The sequence below is a fragment of the Sapajus apella genome, unplaced genomic scaffold, assembly GCF_009761245.1.
Source record: "Sapajus apella isolate SASKATOON/1434 unplaced genomic scaffold, GSC_monkey_1.0 scaffold63, whole genome shotgun sequence".
Taxonomy (NCBI): Eukaryota; Metazoa; Chordata; class Mammalia; order Primates; family Cebidae; genus Sapajus; species Sapajus apella.
Genome location: NW_022437003.1, coordinates 533,893 through 560,404, shown reverse-complemented (window position 1 = coordinate 560,404; position 26,512 = coordinate 533,893). Strand labels below are relative to the sequence as shown.

Genomic DNA, 26,512 nt, shown 5'->3' with positions numbered 1-26,512 from the left:
CGGAGTTTTTGCTCGTTACCCAGGCTGGAGTGCAATGGTGCGATCTCGGCTCACTGCAACCTCCGCCTCCTGGGTTCAAGCAATTCTCCTGCCTCAGCCTCCTGAGTAGCTGGGACTACAGGCATGCGCCACCAGGCCCAGCTGATTTTTTGTATTTTTAGTAGAGACACGGTTTCACCATGTTGACCAGGATGGTCTCGATCTCTTGACTTCGTGATCCACCCGCCTCGGCCTCCCAAAGTGCTGGGATTACAGGCGTGAGCCACCGCTCCCGGCTAGGATCACAGTTCTTAACCAAAACATCCACAGACATATTGTAATACTTAAGAGCAGGCTTTACAATCAGAGCTTGGTTCAAGTCCCTGTTGTGCCACGTCCTTCCTGGCAGTGGAAACTTGGATAAAGTTCCTCTCTGATCTTTAATTTTCTTGTTTTAAGACAGGGTCTCCCTATGTTGCCTAGGCTGGTCTTGAACTCCTGGGCCCAAGGGATCCTCCTGCCTCAGCATCTCAGAATGCTTGGGATTACAGGCGTGAGCCACCACATTCCCCTGAGATCTTTAATTTTTTTTTGAGACGGAGTTTCGCTCTTGTTACCCAGGCTGGAGTGCAATGGCGTGATCTCGGCTCACCGCAACCTCCGCCTCCCAGGTTCAGGCAATTCTCCTGCCTCAGCCTCCTGAGTAGCTGGGATTACAGGCACATGCCACCACGCCCAGCTATTTTTTTTTTTTTTTTATGTATTTTTAGTAGAGACGGGGTTTCACCATGTTGACCAGGATGGTCTCGATCTCTTGTGACCTCATGATCCACCCGCCTTGGCCTCCCAAAGTGCTGGGATTACAGGTTTGAGCCACCGAGCCCAGCCCTTTAATTTTTCTTTTCTGTAAAGGGGCATAATGTTAATTTTATAGCTTATATGTGGATTGAATGACACCTAGTTCTTAGCATATACATACTAAGTGCACAATAAATGGTAGTAATTACATTCACAGGAAAAGTACTAGCAGGATCCATTCTAAACAGGTGTTAGCTCTACAGAGTGGAATTTTAGGTAGATAATTTTTAACTCTCTTCTTTGTACGTTTTTGTATTTTCTAAAATTTTCATAGTAAATTTTCACTAATTTTGCAATTTATTTGTTTTCATATTTTTCTCTTTTAGACTTTTTATATTAAGACTTATAGCAGGATAATTTTGCTATTTTAAAAAAAATTAAATATTTAAAAATAGGCCAGACACAGTGGCTCATTCCTGTAATCCCAGCACTTTGGGTTGTAATCCCAGCCTGGCCAACATGGTGAAACCCTGTCTCTGCTAAAAATACAAGAAATTAGCCAGGCAGAGTGGCATGTGCCTGTAGTCCCAGCCACTCAGGAGGCTGAGGCAGAAGAATTCCTTGAACCTGGGAGGTGGAGGTTGCAGTGAGCTGAGATCGAGCCACTGCACTCCAGCCTGGATAACAGAGCCACACTGTCTCAAAAAAAAAAAAAAGTCAAATAATGAACAAATGTTTTAGGCCCAGGAAATGTAACTTAAGGAAACTCACCCATAAAAAGGAATAAACAAAGAAATGAAACAAAAAGCAAAATAGATAAAGCTTTAATGCAACTCCAGTGACTGGCCGGGCATGGTGGCTTATGCCTGTAATCCCAGCAACTTTGGGAGGCCAGGTGGAAGGATTGCTTATGCCCAAGAGTTCAATACCAGCCTGGGCAACATAATGAGACCCCATCTCTGCAGAAAATAAAAAGATTAGCCAGGTGTGGTGGCACATGTGTGTAGTCCTAACTACTCAGGAGTCTGAGACAAGAGAATCACCTGAGCTCATGAGTTCGAGGCTGCAGTGCGCCATGACTGCACCACTGCACTCCTGCCTGGGCGGTGGAAGAGGACCCTGTCTCTGTTTTAAAAAAGAACTCCAATGGCTATGGCCTGTTTTCTTCTGTGCTGTGGGCACCTGACCAAGAAGTGGCAGGCTGTGACCAGGGACCTACTTAACACCAAGTCTAGTGGGACTTTAGCTCTGAGGACAAACACTGCAGAACTGTAAGAACTACAGGCGGCTGCGGCCCACAAAATATGGGCAGGCGATGGTGTCCTAACCGCAGGACCTCTGAATTCAGGTAAGCATTTTATAAGGGACATGAGTTAACGAGGGATCAGCAATCAGTGATCCTTTCCCAATAAGGTATAAATTGTATACAACACTTTACCTTTTCTTCTGGACATGGAGTTATCCATGATTTGCATTTGCCTGTCACGTCACCAAGGGTGGTCTCTTTGCCATTATATACATAAACTCGGCCATCTTCTCCCCCAAGCAGTCCAGAGGTTACATCTGCTATCCTCAGGGGGGCTGCCATGATGATTTCATCTGTAAACAACAAAAACCCACAGAAGGGTCTGACTCCTGTCACCCTTTCCTTGTTCCGCTACGGGATCCTAACCCAACCTCGTGCAAGTAATATTACTGTCTCCTTTAGTCTGCCCTGATTTCATCCTGGCAAAAGCCTTTGTTCCCTCTTCATTCATCAACAGCAATTACCACAGGTCATTCTCATCACCTTGAAGGAGTGCAACTCCCTCTCCCATCTCATCTGATTCAAGATCTATCTAAAGGTCCTTTGGCCACTGGGCTGTCACTTATAAGGGCAGAGCCCAGATGATCCAATTAGGAGATTGGTCTGCTGGGCAAAGGGACTCATTCCTTGGCAACAGGTCCTGTTCCTGTCTTACCTAAGCCATCGTTATCCAGGTCGCTCAAGTGCAGAACGCCACCAAATCGAGAGAAGCGGCGGTCTCCACTGAAGGTACTGAGCAGCGGGGGCTGTGCGTCGGGTGTGAGCGCATACATCCGAGTGGCTCCGCCCTGGTGCAGGGTCATGGTCAGGAATGCCATCTTAGACACGTCATCTGAAAGGAACCACAATTCTGGCCTCACAAAAATCAAGGCATTACAGAACACATAACAGCATCTCACTCAAGTGACGCCGATCACACGGGATCGTACCACAGTGTCCGTTTCAGTGCTGGTCAATTCCAGCAGTCAGAGAGGTACAACCAGCTCGGGCACCATAGCACAAACACAAGAGACGTTCGGTGATTTCCCTCCAGGCAGGTATTCTTTCTTCCAGTCTTATCCCCATCATACAGTTTCCACACAACCATCCTTTTACATTCTCACATCACACACTGCCCAGGTCACCCCCATGACTGACACATCCAAACACATGTGGTCTCAGGATGGAGGCCAAACTCTTCACAGGGCCTTACGCAATCTGACTCCCACTTGGGGACCTAGCACCACTAACTCTTCTACCCATGCTTCACTGTAAGGAACTGAAACCCCAGCCCATTCTGTCTTATATTTGGGCCTTCGGACATGACGTGCTCTCCGCCTGGAATAGAGGCACACACCCTTCCTGCTCCCCTGCCCACATCCCTCTGCTGGCGGCTACTACTCATCCAGCAGAATTTGGCTCAGGTGTGCCCTCCTCTGGGAAGCCTTTCCTAACCTCCCTGGTCTACAGCAGAGGCGGCTTCCCTGTGCTAACATATGTAACACCAAGTCCAGTGGGACTTTAGCTCGGGGCACAAATGCTGCAGAACTCCAAGAACTGCAACAAGCTGGGGCCCACAAAACATGGGCAGGTGATTGTGTCCTGACCCCAGGACCTCTGAGTTCAGGCAAACATTTGATAGTGGACATGAGCTGTGCCCAGTGCCTTCCCAATACCCACAGCAGCGTAGCATCGCTCTGGATTCACCTCTGTGTCTCCTGCCTTAGGCGAACATTCCATAAGCAATGGGGTCACGTCTCTGTCCACGGTACCTAGCATGGTGCTTGGTCCTGTACAAATATTTTAATAAAATGTTTTCTGACTTAATAAATTTTCAGCAGACTAAGTTAGTTGTTGGAATTTCACTGTAAACTCTTATTTGGAACGCAGCTTTGATTTCAGAAATATCAGTGTCACCTGTGGGTTGGCGTGGCTGGTGCCCTCTGAGAAGTCTGCCATATGCTGGCAAAGTGTCAGCACATGGATATGATCTCACATCAGTGTCCAGAGTTTTGTGTGTAAAACTGAGCTAATTTGACCTGTGTTTCCCCCCCCCCCGGACAAACTTGTGCCTTGTTTATGGGAAACGGTTCACTAGAAGCCACTGAGAGCTCAGAGTCACCAGTAAGTCAGAAATAATAGCAAGAAAACAGTAGGAAATAACAAACAGTATTCGTAAAAGCTCAGCAATCTGGAGCTTTCTGATACAGGGTAAACAACCTCACCTGACACAATGCCTCCTAAGAGAACAATGTGCCAATCAAGTATGATAGTTAATATTCAGAGTGAAAGCCCAAAGTATCAAGAAAAGTTGAAATGAGAGAAAAATCTTCATTCCCTTTCTTTTCATGCTTTTTAAAGGGACCATCAGCTCCCTGGAGCACCCAGGAAAACAGTAATATACTTCCAGCTCTGTCCACTCCCTGCCTCAGTTCTTCCACAGGCAGGAAGGTGCTTAAGGCTTCTCCCTCTGGCCCTGCCACCCACAGGGTGAACGCTGGTCCCACTGCACATGAGAGAATCTCACAGAAGCCACCCCAAGGTCTGGCTTTCGGAGCAAGAATTAGAAATCCTGAATAGGGCTGCCCATTGAGACTGTGTTCTCTACTCCAACTATGTCAGCTCTTCAGAGGTATATATTTTGATATCCATCTGAATGATTCATGAGTCTACTTTGAAAATGATTTGAAATGCACAAGGATGAGGATGAGTTCTGATTAATCAATACTCCCAAGTCTCTAACATGCATCACACTCTGTTAAAGAAGAGAATATAATTTAAAATAATTTCAAAGTGTTTTTTTTTTTTCATTCTTCAGAATTAGAAGAATATAGACACTTGGAAACTTCAGCCATTCAAAACACCTCACCCACTGAATCATGCAAATTAAACAATGGATTATCATACACATTTAGACAACTAAGGAGAAAAAACTCAAGGTACTGTTGTAGGCATTTCTATATTATTTTAGTAATGAAAGTAATTCAAAAGAACTTTGGCTTTTAAAAGGGCTACGTGCAGAGGGCTTTATGAATTCCCAAATTCTACACTGCTGCTGTAACATAGAATTCCTTCTGTAATGCTTAACCTTCCAGTTAAGGACCATTATCTTTTAGACCTCTATGTTGTCTTCATTTCTCCCATAAGCACTAGCGCCTAGGGTTATGTTTGGGTTGTGGGGGTGGCAAGTATTTTTTAAATACACACAATGTTTTACTTCTCAAGTAGAACTTTTCTTCCAGTGGAGGCAGCAGAAAACAGAACTATTGTAAAACACAGGTGCATCTCACCAACTCTGTTCTTTTGAAAGCCACAGGAAAGAGGCTGTCATCTTGTAATGTGCTTCATACCTGCATCTCAGAAAAACCATAAACCTGCCAGGCATGGTGCCTCATGCCTATAATCCCAGCACTTTGGGAGACCGAGGCAGGAAGATCACTTGAGATCCTGAGTTCAAGACAGCCCAGGTAATGCAGTGAGACCCCCCACTGCTACAAAATAAAATAGGGCATGATGCTACGTGCCTGTAGTCTGAGCTACTCAAGAGGCTGAGGTGGGAGGATCACTTAACCTCAGGAGTTCAAGGTTACAGTGAGCTGTGATCACACCACTGCACTCCAGCCTGGGCAACAGAACAAGGCCCTATCACTTAAAAAGAAAAATTATCAACTCTAAGTTACTTAATGTCACTGGCTTTCTGGATTACTGCAAAAGAGTCAAAACTATGAAGGTATCAAGAAGACCTTTTATATTTGATCATTCTAAAAAGTGTGAAAAATATTCAAAAAAAAAAAAAAAAAAAAAAGCAGCAGCAGCATGATCGAGGTGCGGTGGCACATGCCTGTACTCCCAGCTGCTTGTGAGCCTGAGATGGGAGGATCACTTGAACCCAGAAGTTCATGGCCAGCCTGGGCAACATAAAAAGACTCCATCTCTTTAAAAAAAAAAAAAAAAAAGCATAAAGAAGATTTATATACTATATATATTTATTTCTGGAGACGGAGTGAGGCAGGTAGGTAGGCAGGTATCTATACACACACATTTTAAACAAAATGGAGATTTTGTCAATTATAAAATTTTAAATCTGATTCTTTCCACATTTAGGCTATGTCTGGCTTTTTGTTACTGCAAAGAACAGCCATTACTCTGTATGCAGGGGGACTGGTTCCAGAGCCTTCCACAGATACCTAGGAGTCCCTGATATAAAATGGTGTAGTGGCCGGTTGCAGTGGCTCACGCCTGTAATCCCAACACTTTGGGAAGCCTAGCCAGATGAATTACCTTAGGTTAGAGAGTTCAAGATCAGCCTGGCTAACATGGTGAAAATACAAAGAAAATACAAAAAAAAAAAAAATACCCAGGCATGGTGATGCACACCTCTACTAAAAAAAGTACAAAAACTAGCCAGGTGTGGTGATGCACACCTGTAGTCCCAGCTACTTCGGAGGCTGAGGCAGGAAAATCGCTTGAATCCGGGAGGCAGAGGCTGCAATGAGCCAAGATCATGCCACTGCACTCCAGCCTAGTGATACAGCAAGACTCTGCTCTCAAAAAAAAAAAAAAAAAAAAAAAGAAAAATTTAAGATACAGTGTATTTGTATAACCTATGCACATCCTCTTATACTTTAAATCATCTCTAGATTATTTATAATAGCTAATACAATGTAAATACTATGTCAATTGTTATACCATGTTGTTTAGAAAAAAATGACAAGAAAAAATTCTATACATATTCAGGATAGAGTCAACCATCCATTGTATTTTCAAATATTTTCTGCCAATGGTTGGTTGAACCCACAAATATGGATATAGAGGATGAACTGTCTTGTGGTAAATATTCTTTCCCACAGTCCTAAATACTTTCCTAGAACAGATACATAGAAGTGGTGCATATAGGATTCAAAGGATTCAAGGCTGTTGTCATTTCATCAAGCCTCTTTCTATGACAGGTTTATCAATTTACATTGTACCATCAGTGCCAGAGTGCCCATCTCACTTCAGCCTTGCCATCGCTGCTACCTCTTTCATCCTGAAAAACTTCAGAGCGATTACTCAGCACTCTAAAATCTCTGCTAAATATTTTAACTGCTACATGCAGTGGCCACCACTGACCCAAGGGTCTGAGACAAAGGCAGAGGACAGGCTGTCAGGGACGGGACTATCTGAACTAGCTCTCTACACAGTCAGACTCCAGAATAGCGTCCTCAGGCGATCCCCTAAAAGGAGATTAAGCCCCGGCATGAAGGCTCACACCTGTAATCCCAGCACTTTGGGAGGTGGAGGCAGGCGGATCACCTGAGGTCACAAGTTTGAGACTAGGCTGGCCAACATGGTGAAACCCCGTCTCTACTAAAAACACTGCACTCCAGCTTGGACAACAGAGACTCCCTCTCAAAAAAAAAAAAAAAAAAAAAAAATCAAAATTCTCAAATTTAGATTAATCTGTGCCTTACAGCTCCAATTCCCAAACTGCACACTGAAGTGCTTCAGCGAACTCCCAGAGATGCTGTAGATCTTTTGAAATTTCAAAGCTAACAGTGACATCTGTCTGATACCACATGAACTACAAGGTGGAGGCTGGTCACAGTTTCAACATGAGAGCCCTGCATTCCTTTCAGTGATGCCACATCTTTGCAAAGCTGCATGCTCAGGAAAGGTGTGATCAAATGCAGGCACTATGCAAAAATTGCGGTGGATTACCAAATGAGGGAAGTTATGTCTCACCTGATTCCAAGCTCACAGAAGCTGTACAGTGCCCAGAGGAGCTAAGTGGTTAGGACATAAATACAGGGTGTGTGCCCATGTCATCACACAGGCGCTGCATTGGAAAGGTCCTATGCCTGTCTTTATGTTGTCCTGTCTCTGACTTCAAATTGTCAACAATTTTTTAACAAGGGGTCCTGCATTTTTATTTGGAATTGGGCCCCACAAATTGTGTGGGTGAAATACAAGTAAAATTAGGAAAATCTGAACAATGCGGGTGAAATATATAAATATGCTGATTGTGACATTAATGTATATATATGTTGTACATGTATATATGTTACATATATAATATACACTTATATGTTATGTACATATGTTAAATTATAACATATGTGCATATAAAAAATATAATTTAAAAAAAAAAAAAAAAAAAAAAGTTTAACTTTTTTATTAATGTGGTCTCACTCTGCTACCCAGGCTGGAGTGCAGTGATGTGATCATAGCTCACTGCAGCCTTGAACTCCTGAGTTCAAGTGATCTTTCCATCTCAGCCTCCTGAGTAGCTCTACACGTGCACCATCACCATGCTACTATTTTTTTTCCCTGTAGAGACAGGGTCTCCTTATATTGCCCAGACTGGTCTCAAGTTCTTGGGCTCAAGCAATTTTCTCACCTTAGCCTCCTCAATAGCTAGCACCACAGGTGCATGCCACCACATCTGGCTAATTTTTAAAATTTTTTGTAGAAACAGGGTCTCACTGTGTTGCCCAGGCTGGTTTTGAACTGCTGGACTCCAGTGATCCTCCCACCTTAACCTTCCAAAGTGCTGCGATTACAGGCATGAGCCACCACACCCGGTCTTCTATTTTGTATTATACTTTAGAATAGGAAAAAAATTACTAAGAGACTAAAGACACCAAAGCCAAGGAAGTTTGAGAAACTCTAATTCACAACACTTGGGTAGAAAGAGTGATGAAGAAAATCAAGTTAGTAATGTGTGTTGCAAGAGCTCAGAAATCACTCCCTAGACTCTGAAAAGCAAAAAAAGATGCCAAAGCTAAGTCAGCACTTTTTTGTTGTTTTAATGCTGTGTCCTCAATTCAATGAAAAATTGAGCCATTCCTTTGCCTGATCCACTTCCTTTTTTTTTTTTTTTTTTTTTGAGACAGTCTTACTCTGTCACCCGGGCTGCAATGGCACAATCTCAGCTGACTGCAACCTCCACCTCCCAAGTTCAAGCAATTATTTGTGGCTCAGCCTCTGGAGTAGCTGGGATTACAGGCACATGCCACCACACCTGGCTAATTTCTATATTTTTAGTAGAGACAGGGTTTCACCATGTTGGCCAGGCTGGTCTCTAACTCCTGACCTCAAGTGACCCGCCCACCTCTGTGTCTCAAAGTGCTGCAATTACAGGTGTGAGCCTCTGTGCCCGGCCTGCCCGATCCGCTTCTGGTTACTACTCAAATCTTTCCCATATGGCATGAAACAAAAGTCTTTCTGAAAAATAGTTTGATGATATACAAGAAGAACTTTTAAAAAGATTAGATCCTCTGCTCCAGGAATTACCATCTCCAGGAATCTATCCAAAAAACTCATCAGAAAGGTAGTCAAAGATCAGGTACCTGAGTGTTCAATAATTTCCTTATTCACAATAGCGTAAAAATAGGATACAAACCTACAAATCCAGCAACAGGATGATGTTTGTAAATGTTGGCATGAAAAAAAATGCAATACAGATGTCAAAAATCGTGTTTTAGAAGAGTATTTACTAACTTGAGAATGTGCTCAAGATATAAAACAAGTCAAAAAATCAGGCATGACAATATCATAAATAGTATAAGCTTCAGTTTTTAAATTTTTGTGGAAGGAGTGATTTTTTTTCCTTCTATATAGTTCCTCGTATTTTCACAGATTTCCACAGTAAGCATAATTCACCTTTATAATCTAGGAGGGAATACTTTGGAGGTTTTCTGGGTTTTTTTTGAGACAGAGTCTTGCTCTGTCACTCAGGCTGGAGTGTAGCGGTGTGATCTCAGCTCACTGCAACCTCCACCTCCTGGGGGTTCAAGTGATTCTCCTGCCTCAGCCTCCCGAGTAGCTGGGATTACAGGTGCATGCCACCAACGCCTGGCTAATTTTTGCATTTTTAGTAGAGACAGGGTTTCACCATGTTGCCCACGCTGGTCTCTAACTCCTGACCTCGTCATCCGCCCGCCTCGGCCTCCTAAAGTGCTGGGATTACAGGTGTGAGCCACCGTGCCCGGCTGGGAACAGTTTTTGTTCTTTTTTCAAAAAAAGACTTTCTTTCCCATAAAGTAAACAGAATAATGACTTATTAAACTATGTCCTCAGGGCTGGGTACCGTGCAGCATGCCTATAATCCCAGCACTTTGGGAGGACAAGATTGGAGGACCACTTGAGCCCAGGAGCTAGAGACCAGCCTGGCCAACATGGTGAGACACTGTCTCTATAAAAAATAAAATATTAGACAATGTGGTGGCTGATACATGTCTGCAGTTCCAGCTACTCGAGGCTGAGGTGCGAGGATCACTCGAGCCCAGGAGGTCAGGGCTGCCATGAGCCGTAACAGCACTGCTGCTCCCCTCTACTATGAGGACCATTTTTTTTTTCTTTTTTGAGACAGTCTTGCTGTCTCAAAAAACCTATTCCTAGTGAACTGACTTACAGAGTTTTTCTCTAGCTCCAACTTCAATGGGATAGGGGCTTTAATACACACTAAGTTACTTTACGTCATTTTCGACAAACCTTTGAAATAGATATTTTATTTTTTTGGGATGAAGTCTTTCTCTGTTGCCCAGGCTGGCATTCAGTGGCCTGATCGTGGCTTGCTGCAAGTTCCACCTCCTGGGTTCAAGCAATTCTCCTGCCTCAGCCTCTGAGTAGCTGGGATTACAGGTGTGCACCACCATGCCTGGCTAATTTTTTTACTTTTAGTAGAGATAAGTTTCCACCATGTTGGCCTGGCTGGTATCCAACTCCTGACCTCAAGTGATCTTCCCACCTCAGCCTCCCAAAGTGCTGGGATTACAGGTGTGAGCCACTGCAGTGGGCCTAAAATAGGTATTTATAATTTCAGTTTTGTAGATGGTGATCCCAAAGTTCTGAGAGGTTAAGTAACTTCCCCAAAGTTACATAAATTGCTATTAATGAAAAAAAGAAATATTTAAACCTAGATCTCTTCGGCTGCAGATCTGGTACCCTTCCTCCAACAGGACGTGTACAAGAAGCCATGTGAGTGGAAGGAAGCGGGGTGTCAGGGTGCACGACCTACCGTGTGTCGGGGCCCCAACCAGCAGCACCTGCGTCAGAGTCCCGTTCATCAGCACACGGCCACTGGACAGGGAAGTACCCAGTTTCCCCATTGCCTGTGAGAAGCAATGAATCAATACTGTATAGCAGAGAAAGCTTCCTTGGTGTGTCCACTTCGCTGTGGGGGAAGGCTTGCCATACCTTGTCTCCAGAAATGGTAAACGAGCTCTCGTTGTTTGGTGGGAAGTAGCCATACACCCTCCCAAGGCTCTTTTTCTCATCTCGGATGCGTAGCAAATGGCCCAGCCTACAAGGAAACACACTGGGCTTGGCTGCCAGGAAGCGACACTGAGGGCCGGCCCGGCGCAAAGGTGCAAGGGAAGGAAATGCACCTCCCCGCTCCAGGCCTCCCAGCAGGGTCTCTGGCCCTGTGACCGGGACTGTCGGAGTTCTTCTCTACATCCAGGCTCTGCAGGTGCCTCAACCCCCACCCTGCCTCCCAGCTGACAGCAAGTATAGAGGTACCTATTGTTAGAGACTCAGCTGTGGTCCCCCCATCCCTACGCTGAAGTCCTAACCCCCAGTATCTCAGAATGTGACTCTATTTGAAGACAGAATCTTTAAAGAGGTGATTAAGATGAGGACCCTGATGTAATACAATTGGTGTCTTTCAAAGAAGAGGAGAGGCAGGAGGATCCCTTGAGGCAAGTTTGAAACCAGCCTGGGCAGCATTTCAAGACCCCATCCCTACAAAAATGTTTTTAAATTAAAAAAAAAAAAAAAAAAAAAAAAGCTAGGCATGGGCACACAAACTTGTAATCCCAGCTATTCAGGAGGCTCAGGCAGGAGGATCCCTTGAGCCCAGGAGTTTGAGGCTGCAGTAAGTTATGATCACCCACTGCCCTCTGGCCTATGCAACAGAGTGAACCACACCCCCTCCTCCAAAAAGAGCAAAATAGAAGTGGGGAATGGGTCACACACAGAGGGAAGACAGCCATCTGCAAGCCAAGGAGAGAGGCCTCGGGAGAAAGTGACCCTCTGACCTCAACCTTGATCTTGGACTTCTAACTTCCAGAACCGAGAGCCAATAATACACTTGCCTATTGTATTTTTAAATTTCTACGGAGGAGAATCTGCAACCTTGTCCAGAGCCTTGCCCTTTCCTTCAAAGGCCAAGCATTTCCTCGCCCTTTTCCCTGCGCCCCACACTCAGTGGGCTCCACAGCAGCAGGTGCCTGCCCCTGTGTTCACGGGTCCCAGGCCTCAGCACCAGCCTCACCTGCTGGCATTCCTCCAGGTGGGGCTCCCCACCAGCAGCAAGGTTCTGTTGTACACGGTGACGCTGTGAAGGGAGTATCCCAACCAGGCAAAGTCTTCCTCGCCTCTTACCGTCCAGTTAGCCGCCTCCACGTTCAGTTTTTCTAAAGAAGACAACCCGTCCCTTTTGTTAATACTTTAAGTGAGAGGACTACTAGGATGAAAAAAAAAAAAAGGGTCCTTTTTGCAGCCTAATAGAAATGGGTTCACTTTGCTGAGTTTTCGCTGAAAGTCTTATATGTCCTTATGATGATCCCAGGACCCCAACGTCAAAAATGAGAAATCCATTTCCAAAGCTTCTGTGGAGCCGAAGATGTTATTTAGAAAGGCCCTGGGACAGGTGTGGTGGTTCATGCCTCTAGTCCCAGCACTTTGGGAGGCCAAGGGGGGCACATCACCTGAGCTCAGGAGTCCAAGACCAGCCCAACCAATAAGGTGAAACCCCATGTCTACTAAAAATACAAGAATTAGCTGGGTGTGATGGCATATGCCTGTAGTCCAAGCTACTTGGGAGGCTGAGAAAGCAGGATTGCTTGAACCCAGGAGGCAGAGGCTGCAGTGAGCCAAGGTCATGCCACTGCACTCCAGCCTAGGTGACAGAGGGACACTCTGTCCCCCCCTCCCCCAAAAAAAAGGCACAGTCGACAGCACCTGTGAGATGCTTTTGGTACAAAGCCTCCTCAGTGTTTCTATTTTACGTGGAGACACTGTGACAACAGTCTACTTGCCCTCTTTGGGTCTCTGCCTAGAAGCTGTGGGTCACTTTTTGTATGTTCAGTGAATCTATGCACATCACATGCCAGAACGTCTTTAAGAGTAACAGACTGTGTGAAAATGTTGGTGAAATGATGCGGAATACGAAAAAAGGACATCAACCTGTGTGCAGGGTAAGTTACTGTACACACAGCGGCCACGGTCTCCACCCATTCCCCCATCAGGCACTACCTGTGTCACTGTGGCTGGGGCCGGAATAAAACGCAGCCACCATTCCCTTCTGCTTCCCTCTGCCTGGGGCAAAGGGGGAGCCAATCACCAGATCAGGCTCACTGTCTCCATTCACATCTGCAGCCAGCAGAGTCCAGCCCAAGTTACAGTAGACGTCCTGAAGAGGAAACCAGGAAAGCACCTTTTACCCAGTCCTGGTGGCAGCTAGGATGCAAGTCCCAGGCTTCTGCGCCTGGCTGAAGTGGTCAACATACCTGGCAAGAGATGGTGATGTTAGGGGCAGAAGACATTCTTCCTTGCTTGGAACCAAAGTAGACATACACGGCACCCTAAATAAGGACAGACAGCAGACAGACATGAGGCGCTGGTGGTGACCCAAGAACCTTAAATAGCGGCGAGACAGCACAGACTGACTCTGGGTGCAGGTATGGCCGCTGATGCCTATAATCCCAGTGCTTTGGGAGGCCGCAGTGGGAACACCGCTTCAGGCCAGGGGTTCAAGACCAGGATGGACAACATAGTGAGATCCTGTGTCCACAAAAAATTGGTGTCTTTTTTGTTTCTTGTTTTTTGATTGCCCGTGCCAGAGTGCCATGGGGCAATCTTCGGCTCACTGCAACTCCCACCTCCCGGGTTCAAGCGATTCTCCTGCCTCAATCTCCCTAGTAACTGGGATTACAGGCGAATGCCAGCCATGACACCCAGCTAATTTTTGTATTTTTAGTAGAGACAGGGTCTCACCATGTTAATCAGGCTGGTTTCGAAGCCCTGACCTCAGGTGATCCGCCCACCTCAGCCTCCCAAAGTGCTGGAATTACAGGCGTGAGCCACCGCGCTCAGCAAAAGATTGTTTTTTAAATTAAAGCAAGACCTTGTCAACTTATCACCGCCCCTGATGACTAGGAACTTAACGACAGACAGAAACCCGTCCTCTGCTTTGCTGCTGGGCTGAAAGGAATTGTTTTAAATCTGTCGCTTCCATCAGACTAAGAGTCCGCGTTGCAGAAATGATGCTGTTTTCCTCTTTGCCTCCCCAGCGTATTGCTCAGGATCCTCCACACCAAGTGTGCAGTGCGCTTGCAGAGTGACTCACTCAGCTCTGTGCCCACCTCGGGCCCAGCAGTTTTGGGCTCTCCCATGAAGCCTCCCGGGCTGCAGCCCCTTGTACCCATGGCACATCTCAATGCCAACACACCACATGTGTACCATTCACCCACCTGAGGATACAGGCTGAGCTGTTTTATTCCGTGTTATCAATCCGTTCCTCTTATACCTTGCCTGTCTCCATCCCCATTCATTCCTAAGCACTTTTTTTCCATCCTAAGCCATGTACTCGGTACACAATGGCAAGTAAGACCAATCTCTGCCCTCCTGAAAAGCAGGCACACAGGTCATTATGACACCCATGGTAGAAGGAGCTTTAACAGGTCCAAGCACAGGATGCTGTGTGTGGACAAAGAAGCATCAGCCTCACCCAGAAGTTAGATGATGCTTTTTGCAAGAAGTGGCATGTCACTCCTAAAGAAACATGGGAGGGCCGGGCGCGGTGGCTCAAGCCTGTAATCCCAGCACTTTGGGAGGCTGAGGCGGGTGGATCACGAGGTCAAGAGATCGAGACCATCCTGGTCAACATGGTGAAACCCCGTCTCTACCAAAAATACAAAAAACGTTAGCTGGGCATGGTGACGCGTGCCTGTAATCCCAGCTACTCAAGAGGCTGAGGCAGGAGAATTGCCTGAACCCAGGAGGCGGAGGTTGCGGTGAGCTGAGATCACGCCATTGCACTCCAGCCTGGGTAACGAGCGAAACTCCGTCTCAAAAAAAAAAAAAAAAAAAAAAAAAAAAGAAACATGGGAGAAGACACTTTTCAAGCAGAGGAAACTATAAGCAAAGATCACGAAGTCAGGGAGCCTGATGAGTTCAGGATGTGACAGGCGCTGGCACGTCTAGAAATGGAGCGTAAGAAGGGCGAGAGGGGAGCCTGGGCAGGGCAGCCAGCAAGCGAGGCCCGTGGCCTCCGTGGTCACACATGGCTCCCGGATGTGTGGGCCCTGCTATAGTATAAAGCCAGCCCTGTAGACCAGGGCCCAAGATCTCAGCAGGCAACAGGCTTGGATGAAGCATTTGAGGAAAGGCTCAGGGAAGTCACCTCCCTTGTGTGATAACCAGAAACTACAGATTAGCTGGGATTTCTGTCTCCCTTCACTGGCCTTCAGCATGGTGGGGGAGGAAAAAAAAAAAAAGAACAAAATACCTGGTGCAATTGGGAACCTACAGGGCCAAATCAGGCTAGGGAGGCAGCAGCAGGAGCTACAAGGTAACTCAAGGTCACGGCAAGAAGCCCATAGAGGCCTGAGATCATCTACTAACAAATGCCCTGGCTGCCACACTGGCTGTCTGCTTTGCTCCAGAAGCTCACCCCACCATTGGCCTTCCTCAGACCCCTCCCTGCCCACCCCATTCTCCTCCAGCCCTACCCCAGCAGCAGCCTTACTTTGTAGGTGAGCTGGTCCGAGCCCACGGAAGGAGCGCCCACAGCCAGGTCAGGCACGCCATCTTGGTTAAAGTCCAACACCGCCAAGGCCGAGCCAAACCGACCTGAGGGCTGAAGAGGCACAAGTTTACTTCCCCTAGGCTGAGCCACGTCCTTGGAAACAGCACTCCTGACTCCCAGGGTGGCAAGAGGCCTGGGGAAAACCCCAGTGCCACCCAAAAGCCAAAGGTGCAGCAAGCCGTAACACATCTACAATACATCGGTTAGGGAGCTCTGCCCTAAGCATATTTTCAGCATGTCTGTCTGCCTTGAGAAGAAGCAAAGATGCCAGAAAGTAGAGGGTCGAACTTACAAGTTCTAGGTTTGTCGAAAATAGCCTCGTGTATGTTCTGACCCACATTAAGCACCAAACTTATCTTTGAAAGTATCTAAAATAGGCTGGGCACTGTAGCTCACGCCTGTAATCCCAGCACTTCAGGAGACCGAGGCAGGTGGATCACCTGAGGTCGGGAGTTCGAGACCAGCCTGGCCAACATAGTGAAACCCCGTCTCTACTAAAAATACAAAAATTAGTTGGGCGTGGTGGCACATGCCTGTAATCCCAGCTACTCTGGAGGCTGAGATGGGAGAATCGCTGGAACCTGGGAAGCAGAGGTTGTAGTGAGCCAAGGTCATGCCACCGCACTCCATCCTGGGCAACAGAGCGAGACTCCATCTCGAAAAGAATAAGTATCTAAAATAACAATCATACGACATCAGCCACAGTAGCTAACATTTGTTGAATACTCAGGATGCTCCAGAGACATGCTACCCAAGGTGGGAGCCCCCAGCCAAAGAGGACTGTTACATTTAAATTCAAAGTAATTAACATTAATTATAATTAAAAATTCACTTTCTGGCCCTGCGTGGGCATGGTGGTGGGCACCTGTAATCCCAGCTACTTGGGAGGCTGAGGCAGGGGAATTGCTTGAACCTGGGGGAGCAGAGGTTGTAATGAGCTGATATGGCGCCACTGCACTCCACCCTGGGCAACAAAAGTGAAATTCCAACTCAAAAAAAAAAAAAAAACTACAAATTGAGTTTCTCAGTTGCAACAGCCACATTTCAAATGTTCAAAGCCTGTGTTTTCTGTCTCCTTCACTAGCCAGCACAGCTACAGGACAGTCCTATCAGTGCGGAAAGCCCTGCAGGACGGCGCTGCTGCAGACGCTGTTCCAGGCTGTTTCAGCAGATTAAGGGGGGAACTGTTAGCACCCTTTCCCAGCTTACAGATGGGAAGCTCAGTCTCTTCAGGGAGCGATGACTTTCTACTTCGTTCTTTTCCTACTGTCTGGAATCGGCCTCGACCTGAATGCAATTCATTCACAACTTAGGTAACAATCAACGGCCTTTCACACACAGTGGTGGTTGCCACATAATGCCCATGCTCAACGACCCAGGTTCATTATTTATTGGCTAATCTCTGCACACCCATGGGCAATGGCATCTATGAGTACTGCCCTTTCCTATAAGGTAGAAACTTGATAAACACAACACACCAGGGCAGGGTGGGAACCAGTAACTGGGGCCCTGCCAGTGAGAACTGGTTCATTACATCACCATCAGCTGCACCATCCAGCCCAGCATTGCAAGAGGAGCACAGAATTTTAAATCAGGCAAGGTCTTGAGATACCCGTCATAACCTTCATCGTGTAAATGAGGACACGGAGACGCTCATCTCGGTCAGGGCCTGCAGGCAGGATTCCTATCCCTGGTCCATGCCTCTATCTTGCCATCTTTGAAATCATCAAAGGTCATTCGGGGAGGAGGGCATGGAGCCACTGGCCTCCTCACCCAAGTGGTCTTTGAGAGAGTGTATCACCCACCAGAAGCAGCTGCCTCTCTTATTCCCTGTTCACACGCGCCCAAAGCTTTATATTTTGCACAACAGTCTGACGGGGAAAGGCTTTGTAGAGAACTAAGAAGCGACCGGATTAGATAGATTTATTTTGGAAATTTTTCATTTGGTGTCAGAAAGCTCTGATAAATGCTGTCCCTCTGAGACTGTGACCTGATGTAATGGCCAGTCCCTTCCTCGTACATGCTGGATTCAGAGCTCCTTTCATCAGAGCCTAAACTGGATCATAAACCATTGCACTTATTTTTCAAAGTGTGTTCATGGTTCACTGGGGACGGTGGCTCACACCTATAATCCCAGCACTTTGGGAGGCTGAGGTGGGCAGACTGCCTGAGGTCAAGAGTTCAAGACCAGCCTTAGCAATATGGTGAAACCCCGTCTCTACAGAAAATACAAAAATTAGCCAGGCATGGCAGTGCGCACCTGTAGTCCCAGGTGCTTGGGATACTGAGACGGGAGAATAACGTAAACCCAGGAGGCAGAGGTTGTAGTGAGGCAAGATCACACCACTGCACTCCAGCCTGGCCAACACAGAGTGAGGCTGCATCTCAAAAAAAAAAAAGAAAAAGCATGTTCAGGTGTGCCGTCTTATTTTCTCTTCACAGAATTAACATCACAGCGAAAGGTTAATCGGCTTGCCTGGAAGAAGAGTCCCCATGATTTGACCAGAGGTCTAGGGTTCCTTCCCCTGGCGCTTGACACTCAGAGAACGCAGTGCCAGGCCAGTGTCACCAGAAGCCCCACCCTTGTCAAGGACTAGCAGCAGGGCTCTATCTACCCCTTCTTATTGCTGTTACAAAAACTAATGCCTCTGCTGTTAGAAACACTTTCCAGGACCCTGGCATTCCTGGGAGGAATTAACACCTGGACTCCACCAGCAACGTTTGTAATTATTGCAGGTTTTTTCAGAAGATGAATAACCACATAGGACAAAAGAACAAAATCTAAAGAAAGGTCTGGCGTGGGCCGGGCGCGGTGGCTCACGCCTGTAATCCCAGCACTTTGGGAGGCCGAGGTGGGTGGATCATGAGGTCAAGAGATCGAGACCATCCTGGTCAACATGGTGAAACCCCGTCTCTACTAAAAAAAATACAAAATATCAGCTGGGCATGGTGGCACGTGCCTGTAATCCCAGCTACTCAGGAGGCTGAGGCAGGAGAATTGCCTGAACCCAGGAGGCGGAGGTTGCGGTGAGCCGAGATTGCACCATTGCACTCCAGCCTGGGTAACAAGAGCGAAACTCCGTCTCAAAAAAAAAGTTTCACAAATATATACATTGTGTGTGTGTGTGTGTGTGTGTGTGTGTGTGTGTGTGTGTAAAGGGGTTTTATATTATCAATAAATCACATCCCAACTGGCCACACAAAGCATTTCTCAACAGCATGTGTGTTTTTGGAAGGTAAATATTAGAGTAATGACAGAATAACAAACGATGTGAACATGCTTTTAAAAATAAAAAGCGATTCACAATTGTACACTACCAGCTGTTTGTTACTGTAATTATTCTTGTTACTAGTTACTCATCCTGGAGAATCTGCCACAAAATGCAAGCAGTGGCTACTGACCACTAGAAGAGAAAGCATGAGACGGTGTCTCACCTGGAAGCCTTCAAGGATCCCGTGCGCCTCCTGGTCCAGGTCCAGGTCGATGGGGGGCAGGCCCAGGCCACTGCCGTAGAGGAGGTACACGCGCCCGACATGGACATGGCCGGGGCGGCTGTACCCTGGTGCGCCCACCACGAGGTCGCCGTGCCCATCCTGGTTGAGGTCAGCTGAGGTCATTGCCCTTAGAGAAGTGAAGGGACCCGCCATGGTGCACACTGAGCACGAGGGGCGAAGCTGTCTCCTGCTTCTTTCCTTCCCACAGCTGAGCACGTCAACTTTCTCTCCCTGCTTTTCCTTCCTACAGCCCAGTACGTTAATTTTCTCTCACTGACTTTTCCACCCTGTGTTGACTGTTGTGAATATTTGCTTCTGAGGTTGTGTTGTTTGTGTGATTCAGTCTCATTCTTTAAGGGGAAAAATACAATAAAAATGGACAAATCAAGGCCTCTAGGGATTTCTGGACCACACAGCCCGAGAGGATGAAAAGTGTCCTCATGAAGCTTCCCATCTTACATGTCAAGCCAGGGCGCCTGAGAGCAGAGAGGAAATGCAGTCCAGCCAAGCCCCTCCCGCCCCGGCGCAGGCTTTCTGATCTGCTCAACTCATTTCAGTGTGCGACCTGATCAAAGACAAGCCGGTGTGAAACAGACTATGCTTCTACCATCGCCACACAGGCAGCTGCTACTGGCCAGATCAAGTATCCAACACGTGTAGCAGAGGCTCCTAGATGAGATGCCACCAGCCACCAGTTACAGAGCTGGGTAAGCCGAGCCAAAGGTTCAGGTGCCACGAATGGGGCCGGAAAGACCAGAAGTCACTTTTTTATTCTAGCTCTTATTGCCACATAAAGAACAAATGGCAGAACCAAGGAAAAACGCAAGAGCACTTGTTTAAGGCCGTGATGGCTGGTGGGGGCGGCAGGGACACCAGGGCGTCCACTGCACTGTTCTCTGCACTCTGGAGGTTCAGTGCTGGGCAGTAATGGCCCTAGGGACACTGCTGTGGCTAGCTGTCCTTGTGTGGCTGCCAGCCCAGCAGGAGGCCTTTTGGATCTTTCAGGAAGGTGGCCAAGAAGAGCCATTACTCACAAGTGAACGACCAGTGAAGACAGCATTCACCCCCCTCCCTGCCCCTGTCTCCCGCCCTAGAGCTGAAGGCACAGAGGCCCCGAAAGGAACGGCTGTCAGGAAACTGTGCCGAGGAAGGGCAATGCCCTTTGGAATTAAGGGGTGTGATTTAAAAAAAAAAAAAAAAAAAAGCCTTCATTCAAACCTCCAGAAAACAGTCACTTTTATGTACTTGGGCTTGGTTTTGCATGTTGTTGCTGTTTTGTTTTGATTTTATTTATTCATGGGGGGAGCTTAGTTTTGGTTGATTTTAAAATCAGAGGAATTCCTAACATTCTCTTTATAAAACTATCACGGTATGTCAGCTTTGACCATATGAAGTTATAATATTTAAATCACTACAACAGCTATCTGCTTCCATGCTTCTAATGTTATTAGATTACGAAAGAAATCTGTAACAGTACATCTCCAGGAACATCACAGCTTTGCAAAAATTCCATAAAATAAACCTTAATTGTTGTGATTTAGTAAACCAAAACATCCTTGTATTTAAACACATTTGACCAAATTTAAGGAGATCATTTCGTTGTTACAGTAACTTAACCCTTAAATTAATGCTTTTGGCCAGTCACGGTGGCTCATGCCTGTAATCCCAGCACTTTGGGAGGCTGAGGCAGATGCATCACTTGGCCCAGGAGTTTGAGACCAGCCTGGATGACGAAGCCAAACCCCATCTCTAGTATAGAAAACATAATTTTAAAAATCAAATAAGTTAATGCTTTTGTTGCTGATAAATTGATTGGCAAACAAGGTGCTAACACGTGCCATTTAAAACAGTTGCAAAGGGCTGGGCGCTGTGAATCATGCCTGTAATCCCAGGACCTTGGGAGGCTGAGGTGGGCGGATCACTTGAGCCCAGGAATTCAAGATGAGCTTGGCCAACATGGTGAAACCTCGTCTCTACTGAAAACGCAAAAATTAGCCAGGTGTGGTGGCGCATGCCTGTAATCCCAGCTACTCGGGAGGCTGAGGCAGAGAATCCTTTGAACCTGGGAGGCGGAGGTTGCAGTGAGCCCAGATCACGCCACTGCACTCCAGCCTGGGCAGCAAAGCGAGACTCCGTCTCAAAAATAAAATGAAATTAAAAAACAGCTGCATAATGACTGAATAAAATTAATACTGAAGAAAACACTCACAAGTGAGATAAACTTAAACGTACCAGCCAAGCCTTGCATAAGGAAGCGACAAGTAGTAAGAGGCCAAGGGGCTGGAGACGTGCTTCTGTGACAGCTCAGAGTCACCTGCGAACATGGTCCTGATGTTCCTTTCCAACGCCTTGTACATAAAGGACACAGAATCCTGAAATAAAAGAATCAGACAGTAAAGACACATGGCATCATCAACAAAGCTACTGTTTCCTAGCCAAAGAATTGGACGTGTATGAAGGAAGTGAGTTTTCACAAGTGCTAAACAATGAACATTAGTTCCTATCAGCAAGTAAGATCACGTCGATCCCGTCCGACAGGCAGTTACGACAGTGCCTTATGCTAATGCTGAGGGATGGGAGAGTTACAGCCTCAGAGGCGGGGACCAGCATGCAGATAAAGAATTCTTGCTCTGTCACCCAGGCTGGAGGGCAGTGGTGCAATCTCAGCTCACTGCAACCTCCACCTCCCGGATTCAAGCAACTCTCCTGCCTCAGCCTCCCTGGTAGCTGAGATTACAGGTGCGCACCACCACACACAGCTAATTTATGTATTCTAGTAGAGATGGGGTTTCGCCATGTTGGCCAGGCTGGTCTCAAATTCCTGACCTTAAGCAAGCCACCTGCCTTGGCCCCACAAAGTGCTGGGATTACAGGCATGAGCCACTGTGCCCAGTGGACTAAAATTTTTTACAAGACAAGTCTGGCCAGGTACAGTGACTCACACCTGTAATCCTAGCACTTTAGGAGGCTGAGACAGGAGGATCACTTGAGCCTAGGAGTTTGAGACCAGCCTGGGCAACATGGTGAACCCCCCATCTTGACAAGAACATACAAAAAATCAGCCGGGTGTGGTGGAGCACACCTGTAATCCCAGCTACTCGGAAGACTGAAATGGGAGGATCACCTATGTCCAGGAGTTCGAGGTTGCAGTGAGCAGAGATCCCATCGCTGCACTCCAGCCTGAGCAAGAGAATGAGCCCCTGCCTCCACAACAACAAAGACAAGTCCTTTCATTCTACAACCAGAACTCTATTTGTGTATATATGTACTTTTTAAACCAACAAACTGGAGTAACACCAGGATGCCAAAGATATCCTCCAAATCACACCCAAGTTGAGATGTGGCTGTATTTGCTGCCAGGCAGGCTTGAGAGGTCACACGCACAGTGCTAGGAGCCATCTACCAGAGAATCAGGGGGACAGCAAGCCGGTCAGCTTGGGGTGCTGAATCGTTCTTAACGTGGTTACTGCAGAGTCAACAACACAAACTAGAGTCGCCCTGAGCAAGCTGGCCAGATACTAGCTCCATCCAAGTTAAGGGGACACAACTCTGCATCTACTCAAGAGTGACATGAGACCAAACAGAGTGCTGAGTCTGCTCCAAGCAGAGCAGTCGGCTCACAACATTAAGGCAGCCCAGATGGCACAGGCTGAGGGAAAGCACAGGCTCCGGGGCTCTTTCCGGCATGACTACACCTTCTGCTTTGCCCACTCTAATCTCGCTGGTAGGCCATGCACAGGCTGCCTCATGCTGAAGCCCAGCTCTGACTTGCTCATTCATCCAGGAAGCAATTAATCAGCTCCTACTGTATGCCAGGCACCATGACAGACACTGCAAACATAAATTCCCTCTTTAGACAATTCATTTCTTTTCAAAGGAGAAAATCCAAATATGGCAAGATGAAATGACATGTGCTTTGACAGAGTCATGTCCCCCTGGTCTGGGACCAGCAACATCATTTAAGGAGGCCTGGCAAAATTAAAACGTGCAGCCTTTTGTTAACAAATTATTAAGGCCAGGCGCGGGGGCTCACTCGTGTAATCCCGGCACTTTGGGAGGCCGAGGCTGGTGGATCACCTGAGGTCAGGAGTGCCAGACCAGTCTGGCCATCATGGTGAGACCTTATCCCTACTAAAAATACAAAAAGTAGCTGGGCATAGTGGTGGGCACCTGTAATCCCAGCTACTCAGGAGGCTGAGACAGGAGAACTATTTGAACCCAGGAGGCAGAGATTGCAGTGAGCTGAGATGACGCCACTGCTCTCCAGCCTGGGCTACAGAGACATACTCCGTCACAAAAACAAACCAACAAAAAAATTGTTCAAGAATTTTAAGGCAGTGACAGTGGATCATTAAACCTAAACCAGGCCCGTCCCCAATTCCCAGAGACCCCATTCACAAAGGTGTCTACACCCTTCTCTGACATTAGGAGCCACAATCCAATGCCTACTTTGCTTCCTAAGCCTCTCCCAGTAGCTCGTATCCCTTGCCCTGTGGTCCAGGCAAATAACAGTACTCAGATTTCCCAACACCTGAAACTTCCCCAACCCCCTAACAGAAATGTACTCTCACTGATTAAATACTACCTACTGTCCAAGGCCTAACTCAAATGCCAACTCCTGCAAGAACCCTGCTCTGACAGCTTTCAAGGTGAAGCTTTTCTCCCTTTGTTTTCTGTGAGTCAGGGTCTCACTGTACACCCAGGCTGCAGTGCAGTGGTGCAACCTCGGCTCACAGCAGCCTCTGCCTTCCAGGGTCAAGCAATCCTCCCACCTCAGCCTCCTTAATAGCCGAGACTACAAGGGCATACCACCATGCTCACCTAATTTTTTGGTATTTTTTTGCAGAGACAGGGTCTCATTATGTTACCCAGGCTGGTCTCAAACTCCTGAGCTCAAGCGATCCACCTGCCTCGGCCACTTGAAGTGCTGGGATTCCCGGTGTGAGCCACGGCGCCCACTCTCTGTGCTATCTAGCGAGCTCTTACCTCACCGTTTACTGCAGACTGCGCTTGTCGGAGTCTGCTCACATCATGGTTAGTTTTGGAGTTGTCACTCCTTTTAGATTGAAATTTTCTAAGCGTCAGAGTTCTTGTGTCTTTCATTTGATATCCCCCCAGTAGAATGTCTTCACTTCATAGGTAGCTTCATTGATGGATTTCATACACAATGGGGCTATGCACAGTGAGCCTTCAACACTGCCAACATCCCTGGGACTAAGGCCAAAGCAGGACCGGCCTGGGGGCCCAGGGTCATCCTGACTTGACAGAGGCCCCTGAGGAGCAGACTCAGGGCATTCCAGAACAAACCACATATGGATGCCAAGAGTATTTGCTAGCCTGGCATATGTCTAAGCCCAGGCTGGGGTGCAGTGGCATGATCATAGCTCACTGCAGCCTCGAACTCCCGGGCTCAAACAATCCTCCTGCCTTAGCCTCCGAAGAGCTGCGACTACAGGCACAGCCGTCACACCCAGCTCATTTATTTATTTTTTGTAGAGACAAGGCCTGTGTTGCCCAGATAAGTCTCCAATTCCTGGCCTCAAGAGATCCTCCCACCTCAGCCTCCCAGCCACCACACCCCACCACAGATAACTTTCAAGGTACAAATAAATACCCAGGGTCTCTGCGAAACAAGACATCACAAGCAGCCACATTCCTTTTTCTCAACGTGAGCAGAAAATTCTTACCGGGGTCCAGGAATCTACACTAAAGAACACTCCTCTTTCAGTATAGTTTATATTCCTCTCAGTATTCTTAGTTAGGGATGTAGTGAAATTCCTGTGAAAATCATTTTTCTGCATTTTCGAGCTGTGGAGGAGAAAGAGGAACAAACTGGTTAAACTGAGAAAATAACCCCTGAAAAGCCGAGCTGAAGAATCCAGTCATGTTAATCACAGGTTAAAAGACTACAAAATCGTAACATAGGAAGGCTGAAGGAGCAACACAAAGTCTAATTTTAGAAAAACCTTCATTTCACAAAATCTTTTAGTAAATACATTTCTAAGGCTTTTATTAAAAGCCTATCCTTGTAAAAATATTTCATATAATCTCAGACCTCTATGGTAGGAGGAAAAGGCCTCAATTCTTTCCAGATTATGAAAAAATTAAAGGTATTTCAGTATTTCACATAAAAGGCTAAGAAACAGATATCAGCTGGTGGGGAACTGGTATAGTGTTTGTTTGTCTGAGACAAAGTCTCGCTCTGTCCCCCAGCCCGGAGTGCAGTGGTGATCTCGGCCCACTGCAACCCCTGCCTCTGGGTTCAAGCAATTCTCCTGCTTCAGCCTCCCGAGTAGCCTGGGACGACAGGCATGCACCACCATGCCTGGCTAATTTTTTTGTATTTTTAATAGACACAGAGTTTCACCATGTTGGCCAGGCTGGTCTCAAACTCCTGAGCTCAGGTGATCTGTCTGCCTCAGCCTCCCAAAGTGCTGGGACTACAGGCGAGAGCCACCGACCCAGCTGGAATACTGATGTATCTTCAAAGACATGCCACAACTGAAGATAAAAATACATCTCCACATTTAGAGATGCCAACCAGCCATAAAGCAGAGGAACTGGAGGACTCAGAGAGGCTTCAGAAATGACAGCAGTGGGGAACAGACCAAAGCCGTACGTGATGGGGCCCTGGGCAAGACACCGGCTAGTGTCACGGCTCTGGCAACCTGAAGGTGGCAAGCCTAACCTAAAGGTGTTCAACATGATTAACAAACAACACAACTCTGTTAAAGGAATGGTTTGCTAGAAAAAAACAAACTCACCCAATTCAAATAAAACAACGAGGACTTCGCTGAAACCTTTTGTCTAATTTTCATTCTTTCAAAGTACTAAGATCCTTCTACTCAGCACCTTTCGTCTAATTTTCATTCTTTCAAAGGACTAAGATCCTTCTACTCAGCACCTTTTGTCTAATTTTCATTCTTTCAAAGGACTAAGATCCTTCTACTCAGCACCTTTCATTGCAACACTCTATTTTGAGTATCCCACTCTTGTTCATCCTTAAATACCTCAGTTAGGCCATCACTTCTTCAAGGAGAGCTCTCCTGTGCCCAGGACAGGATGCCCTGTTGCAAATCCCCAGAATGCCTTGCATTTTTCTTCCTAACACTTAATGATGGCCACCATTACTCGTTCAGTGCCTGTCTACCTGCCAGGCC

The 26,512-nt window shown here is 46.9% G+C and overlaps 1 protein-coding gene across 3 annotated transcripts in view; it reads right to left on the bottom strand.

The window, feature by feature from the left end:
* The window catches only part of GPLD1 (glycosylphosphatidylinositol specific phospholipase D1), a 68,838-nt gene that overhangs the window by 8,292 nt on the left and 34,034 nt on the right, over positions 1–26,512 (bottom strand). For all 3 annotated transcript variants that reach the window (XM_032247625.1, XM_032247624.1, XM_032247626.1), the window contains 11 exons: positions 25,040–25,160; positions 21,585–21,724; positions 19,293–19,479; positions 15,798–15,908; positions 13,558–13,632; positions 13,304–13,460; positions 12,321–12,462; positions 11,243–11,348; positions 11,064–11,157; positions 2,739–2,915; positions 2,216–2,376 (listed from right to left, as the gene is read on the bottom strand). In XM_032247625.1, the coding sequence (XP_032103516.1) occupies positions 2,216–2,376; positions 2,739–2,915; positions 11,064–11,157; positions 11,243–11,348; positions 12,321–12,462; positions 13,304–13,460; positions 13,558–13,632; positions 15,798–15,908; positions 19,293–19,479; positions 21,585–21,724; positions 25,040–25,160 (1,471 nt within the window). The remainder of the gene's footprint in view (positions 1–2,215; positions 2,377–2,738; positions 2,916–11,063; positions 11,158–11,242; positions 11,349–12,320; positions 12,463–13,303; positions 13,461–13,557; positions 13,633–15,797; positions 15,909–19,292; positions 19,480–21,584; positions 21,725–25,039; positions 25,161–26,512) is intronic.